The 7,379-nt window shown below is 38.9% G+C and overlaps 1 protein-coding gene across 1 annotated transcript; it reads right to left on the reverse strand.

The window, feature by feature from the left end:
• Positions 1–344: 344 nt before the first annotated feature.
• On the reverse strand, positions 345–6,795 carry ldah (lipid droplet associated hydrolase). The gene is made up of 7 exons (XM_069160965.1): positions 6,670–6,795; positions 5,904–6,051; positions 5,367–5,501; positions 4,878–5,047; positions 2,914–3,154; positions 1,316–1,398; positions 345–1,122 (listed from the first exon to the last, which is right to left on the reverse strand). Exons 2-7 carry the CDS (start codon positions 6,031–6,033, stop codon positions 934–936), a joined length of 948 nt encoding a protein of 315 aa, XP_069017066.1. The 5' UTR covers positions 6,034–6,051; positions 6,670–6,795; the 3' UTR covers positions 345–933.
• Between the last annotated feature and the right edge of the window lie 584 nt (positions 6,796–7,379).

The following is a 7,379-nucleotide window of genomic DNA, read 5'->3' on the forward strand; positions in this document are numbered from 1 at the left end:
CAAAGTCAGGATTTCAATTTCAGCTTTGTTCAATAATCAAAGGTTTATGCATAAGTTTAAACTTGAGATATTAACAACTATTTATATTATAGTATTTACACTACTTGCTACTTGAAATTGGTTTGGATTTCTTTAGAAACTGCTTCAAAATGGATATCTTGTAGTAATTTTTATCATTCTCATGTATATAAAAACACAAGTACACTCCTACAAATATCGCATTTTCAGATAAGCACATTTACGCCTTGGTCTGAAGAGTTATCTAAGGCTTGCAGAATAAAGGTTGTGGATTTTATAAAGCTCGAGTGCAGATCATTTTGATGCAAAAAGTAGAGAAGAACCCCAGAATTTCATCATGTATTTGCACGTAACTCTCCAACTGTTGGTGTCACACTACATATGTCTACGGTCAGAAAGAGATGGCACAAATTTGACTTGCATGGGAGGTGTGTTAGAAAAAAAAAAAAAAAAAAAAAAAAAAAAAGGCTTTCCTCTCCAAGAAGAGCACCAGAGTAAAACGATATTTTGCCAATGCACATACAGACGAAGACCAAGCATTTTGGAATACTGTGCACTGGGCAGATGAATCAAAGACAGGGTTGTTTGACTGCATTCGACATGTTTGGAACACAAAGGGCTGCAGCAGTACTCAATCACCTCTGTTAAGGTTAGGCGAGTGCTACTTTACAGAGCATTCGACGTGACCATTGATGTCTTATTATACAGTTCTCCAGTGGGCTGGCGTTAGAAAAGACAACTTTTCGAGAGAAGAACCTCATACTAATTGTGAAGCATGGTGGTGGAAGCACATCAAATGTTTGCTCGTTGAAATATGTCAAAAGGAGCCAGCGATTGTTTCTGTATTTACAGAACAATCAGACACAGCTCTGATTTTTTATTAGCACAGGAGCAACAACAAAAGTTCACCCGATACTAAAGATGGAAGGTTCCACGGATGCATTCAACCACTATATTGGCAACTTCTCGTCCTGCATCCAGGACAAAGGCATGGCGGAAGCCTTTTTCGCACAGTCTGAAATCTCCATGTGGGAAGTCCTGCTTGATGTCATGATAGTACTGTACAGGGCACCAGTGGTCTGTAGCTCCATAATAAAATATAATCTGAAATAAGGAACAGAATAGAATAGAAAATAGTTTGCAGCTGGTGTTGGTTTTCACATTTAATACACAGCTAAAAAGAACATGTCACAATTGAACTCTTCACAGCCAGCTTTTGTGTCAGGAAACATTGCCTGGTAGCTATTAGCTGGCTATGAACATGTAGATGTGATATTGTATGCAGTCTTTTTCTTACCTTTTCAAGATTGTCCTTGATAGTTATATTGTCTCTTTCCAAAACCATCCTCATTTCTTGACCCCCCAGGTACATAGCATTAGCTAGAAACACAAATCACATTGGTTTAGTTATTGCAACGTTTAAAATATTCTATAAATGTTAAGTGGCACAAAGATTCCTATTTGTGACTAAAAACGTTGTCACAATGGTTTGACTAGTTTGCACAAAAATAATGTCTGGGTTATTAAAATTCAAGCTTTACTCAATTAAAAAAAAGGTTTGACACCACAAGTGATTTGAGAAAAAGTTACAACTTTTGTTCAGTCACTCTAGAACTCACTCAAAAAAACCTAAAGGCCTCAGCTGCTGGGGGACTTCCCGTGACGCACAGAGAACCTCTCCTCTCAATCATGCATTTATCTACCATCACTGCTTGTCACCACCACTTTGTGTGCTCCCCCCTATAGTTTGTGCTTTTTCATCTCGGTCCTCTTTCTTTGCTTCGCTCCGAAGCTTCATGTTTCTGATCTGCGGATATCGACCACACCAACTTCACTCTTTAAAGTTCTTTATTGCTTTTTTTTTTCCTTCATGGTGTTTTTATCTCCTTCCTTTCACCTTTACTTGTCAAGGCAGATGGTCACATACCCGTTAGTATGGTCCTGCTGGAGGTTTCTTTTAAAAGAGTTTTTCTCCTCTCTTGTCACCAAGTGTTTGCTCATGAAGGAATTGTTGAGTTTCTACAATACTGAGGTCTTGCGTGAGGTTCTTACTGTTTAAAGTACCTTGAGATGACAAATTACCAGGACCTGACAGCTAATTTGTGTCAGGCCCCTTGAGTCACAGTTTGTGTCATTTGTGCAACTGTTCATCAGACGTCAGTCAAAGTAAAGGAGGAAACATGTTCACAGAGGATGCAATGTTTTACAACGGAAATTCTTCCCCTATCCAGACCAGGTGGAAACACGATGCAGATCTGATTTACAAATGCCGCAGTGAGGATTGTGGTGCAACAAGAAATGTGAAATCACTATCGGTTAGCAACTTTACTTATCTTTAGTTTGGTAAGGCATTTGTAGTCTCTCTCTCTCTTACACTTTCTTTTTCTCTGTCTGTCTCTCTCTATCTCTAGTTGACCATAATGGTTTTCTCAGGTGGAGCTAAGCTGCCACACTGTGGATCACAATCAAGATCATGACAATAAAATCGCTTTTCTGAAACTGGCAAACTAACAGAAATCCCAAGTGAGAATTGAGTTCATATACATGTATTTGCAGAACATGTATGGACGTCTGTCTGACAATTTGTCCAGGAGCTGACGGCAACATAAGCTGCTGCTCTAGTATATCAAATTTCCTTTGCATCGGCAGATTGTGGCCACAGAGTGTTTTGTCCCGTCTCTTTACCTCTTCTTTTAACATTTGGACTTTGGACGCCATAAACACCACAGCCCACTGGAGAACTGTATAATAAGACATCAATGGTCACATCGAATGCTCTGTAAAGTAGCACTAGCCTAACCTTAACAGAGGTGATTGAGTACTGCTACAGCCCTTTGTCAAAAAAGAGTGAGCATTACAGGCATTACGGCAGTAAAGAAACAAAGTATAACTAACCTGCACAGTCTCCACTGAGAAGACCTACAGTGGGTTGGACTACAGTCGAGTCCAGAGAGCGGATGCCACCGAATACCAGTTTGACCAGACTGGATTTGAGTCTCTCAGGCAGCAGAGAGAGCAGAAAGAGAGGCAAGTAGGCCACGTAACGCATGTGACACAGTACGGGGGTCATGACCTTCCCTTGAGGAGTCTGAGCCATGCGCTCAATTGTGGGGAACAGCATGACAGCCTTCAGAATCTGTATTATGAAACAAAGAGGTTACAAAGGACACGTTTCAGCAAGTCATGGACAAACAAGACATACAAAATTGCAAATTGAAAACAAACAAAGAAGGTAAAACATTAACTCTGAGATAAGAAAATTATGGAAATCTCCAGAATACAAAAAGGGACATTTTCATGTCATTTAATCTGCTTCCTTTAAGCATGATGCAAAGTGATAGGGGTAAAAGGTTAAGGGCTGTGCAGTAAGAGTTATTAAATAATCTAAAAGAACAAAAATGCACTGAGAGTGTACACTGTGGAGGCAGAATCACACCTCTGATTTTCGGTGGATTGTGTGTTTCCAACTCGATAGCAGAGGATCACATTCATACCTCTCCAAAATCCAGCTAACTTTACACACACTAGGCACAGATAAATACCCTCATCAGTTCCAGACTGCAAATCCTATGATTGTGCATTTTGATAAATATGAATCACAATAGGAGTGTAGCAGTTGACTCCTCTCTCCTGCATTGTGTGATGAATCAGTCTCAGTCTTCACTTTTTGGCTCCAACCGGTCATTTATTAGACAAAGCTATTAGCTAAACGATTATTAGTAGTGTCTTTCACGGACAACTTTTTGGTAATAAGCTCGAGAAATGACTAAATGAAAGAAAGTAATTGATCAGCTAAGTGTTTGTTTTCAAATTAGAGTGTGGAGATGGTTTATGAGGCCAGATAATGCATGTGACAGAGTACAGGGGTACTCTCTTGAGGAGTCCGAGCCATGCGTTCCAATTGTGGGAAGATTAGTTATGAAGCCACAATCAAACTGACAAAGTCACAGATAATGGGGTGATCTTAATAAATCACTCTGTAAAAACTCTTGAAATTATAGAGTTGATATATAGAGGATAGAATATTGTCACAAAACTATTTGATAATAAATTTGGAAGTCCTTTTAGACATATCGAGTGTAGACATTTTACTTTTACCAAGAAAAACTAACTTTTTAGAATATTTTTAGCAGAGCTTATTACAAAAGGACCTACCACTGGGACAGGAAACAGCAGACTGACTGCCAACAGTTTTTTGGAACGCACCCCTCAAGTTCGCAGGGGCCCAGTAGAGGGCGCTCATGTGATACAAACCACACAAGCCCCAGTGACAAACTGATAATAACACCAATATTAACAAAAATAAAGTGGTGAAATAATGACAAGTGATGGCTAGTGATGTTAAGTGGAATCATTGACGCCACGAGATGAGGTCTGTTTTCTAGCAGCACTATACATCTATCACTGAGAGCAGATTTGGTGCTATTTATTTTGATGTATCTCAGCATAAAACACTATTCTTGAAGTATTTCCTCTTGGATATAGGGGTAGAGTTTGGGTCATTGTCAGTAGTAGAAGCCATCTTTTTTTCACTTCCATTTTCCTGACCCACTGCATGACATCTGCATCAAGAATTTGTTTTTATATACACAGTGGCATCCGTTCTATCCACTTTCTGCGTCGTGTTTCTGTGACACTGGCAGCCACACAACCTCAAAGCATGGTGACGCTTAACAACTGGTATCAAATGTGGCACCTTTTTGTTTTGTTTTTTTTAACATACAGCTCTGAATCAAGTGGCTTTATTTTCAGGTGCTCAGTCAGTCACAAAATATGAAATTAACTGATTTATGGTTCTCTCTTCCCCCCCCCTGAGATCTTAATGTTTTACCGCAAAAAGAAAAGCTGCGATGACTAACCTTGAGTTCAGGATTTCTCTTCATCATCTCCAGAATAATGTAGCAGCCTATGGAGTGCCCCACCAAGACCAGGCTGGTTTCTCTGGGAACATGTTTCCTAAGGAAGGCCAGCTTGTGTTCAATCTGCCCATTCAGACCGAACACGTCACCCTCTGCTGCAGAGGAGGCATCTGTTGAAAATAAGTGAACAAACAAAACTTGTAGCGTCCTTGTCTGGAACTTATCTCCACAGCAAATTTACTGTCAATACATAAGCATCACTGAGCCTTGTTTTCAAGATCCATTGATGGAAAGTTATGTATCACACATTTCTGTGTCCAACTTGCCTGAACGTGTCATTATTAACTGCTCCCAACTTTCTAAATAATAGTCAGGTATAATGAATAGTTCTATTTCTAGCAAACGAGCAAGATTATTAATGCTCTTTGTTCCAATGTACTTACTATGAGTCAATGTGGGAGGTGTGAAGAATCTGAGAATAAACGATACCTTCTACCATGTCCATGGAGGCTGGTGGTACACAGTGGCCTGCATGGCTTACAGCCCACACTGGATAATGGTATCCAAATATACTGTGAAGTGTTCGCATGAAGGTTTTGTAGAAGTCCACTAAACCTGGGTTGCCTGTGAAGAAGACAACAGAGAATACATATATTTCCACACATAACAAAAAGTAATGAAGTAATGAGGAATGTTATTTCACCATTTTTCTTTCAGAGCTTGGACTCTTCCAAAAACCCTGACAAACACATTTCTCTAATTTCCAAGTTTCCATGAAACCTTTCATTAGACATTTTTTTGTAATGTTATTATAACATTTTTTTATTTTTTTTTAAACACAGTCATTCAGCATCAACTGCAGTTAAATAGCAATAGTTATGATGGTTTAATTTAGACATAGACAGCATGCAAACACACAGGGCTAATTTAAACGACAGAGCCACAATATTATCTGATAATGCAGTATCAGTGTGCATTATACTTACTGGTACAGATTTCTGAATACAGAATATTAGTCGGACTCACCTGGAATGATAAGAAAGAGCACCTTGTGTCCAGAGTGTAAACGACAGGAGCCAAATTTAAGGACCTCTGTAATGGCTCTACAACAGTATATGAAAGCTGTCTGTGGTTCGTCCCTCCTGTCGGTCATCATGTTGTCCAACTCACCGGTCTTGAGAAAAAGAGCCCAAATTTTAACAGGTGCAGTTTTTATCATTCTGCTTTTTAATTCACATTTCATGCACTCTTTCAGAGCCCTTAATCCAATCAGTCACATGACGTATGGATCCACTGGTGTCACAGGCTCCAGTGCCTGATAGCTTATCAACAGGGTTCAAGGGTGATGCACCTCATCTAGATCAAAGTTTTGTTTTGTTTTTTTAAAAAAAGGTCCGTCCTGGTGTTTGTGTTTGTGCTGTCTGTCATATCCAAAGAATAAAGCCTGCAATTAAGTCATTTTCAAACAGGCTGATCTAAAAAAAACAAAAAACCCTTCAAAGTGACACCAGTGGAGCCAAAGTGAGCTTCGAAGTGAAAGAGCACCGAAAAAGTGGGCAAATATCCGAGTGATCGGCAGGTAGCAGCATGTCATCTGATGCATGCGATTCTTATTGGAAATGTGTTGTCGTCGAATATAAAACAACGGTAGCGTAATTACAATATCCCATTTGTATTAAACGGTATTGATGGAGGAGTACCACGAGCACAGAAACAACGCTTATATGACTTTAGCTGGATCCTAATAGATACTTTGTCCGGTGCTGTCTGACAAATGAAATGCGTAATATACCTCTTAATAACGGTTAAAACAAAAAAATAAAAAAAAATAAAAATGACGATATCCACGCCATTGAAATCTCTTCGTTGTTCAGGAGTTCCTGCTCTGCATCGCTGGATTCGGACCGGTCAGCTGAGCGGCTCCCCACGGTGCCGTCGAGCAGGAGAGTCGCGACAACGGAAGTCCAAATACGAGCCGTCACGTGGTCCGTGTAGTTCCCGGAAATTCATAACAGACCAGTTGTACGAGTCAACACAGAGACAGATAGAACTGCGATTTTTTTTTTTTTATTATTATTATTTTTTTTTTAATTACTTGTAAATAAACGCATTTATAAACGCATGTATTTACAACATTAATACAGCACGCCGACATTACCTCAATGTGTTTTTTTCCGTCTTGTTTAAACACTTATTTGAAATAAGTGTTTATAATACACTTTATTAATAATTATTTTATAATAATATATAATTATATATATATATATATATATAAAGGCAAACGTTACCCTGTTTAAAGTGTGTATTGCTGCAGTTTGTTGCTCTGATTTGTTTTTGTTTTTTTTATGTTCTTAAACTGATGTTTATGGATATTTTTTTGTAGGGGAACTAATGTTTCAAAAATTCAGATCACGTTAATTTTCTCCCATTTTTCCTTCCACATTCCCAATAGGCAGGAATCTGTGTTTGGCTTGCATGTGCAGAATTCTGCTATTAAAGAGA

This window comes from Embiotoca jacksoni, unplaced genomic scaffold (assembly GCF_022577435.1).
Source record: "Embiotoca jacksoni isolate LCO1_2020_lvr unplaced genomic scaffold, fEmbJac1.0.p SCAF_27, whole genome shotgun sequence".
NCBI classification, from domain to species: domain Eukaryota; kingdom Metazoa; phylum Chordata; class Actinopteri; family Embiotocidae; genus Embiotoca; species Embiotoca jacksoni.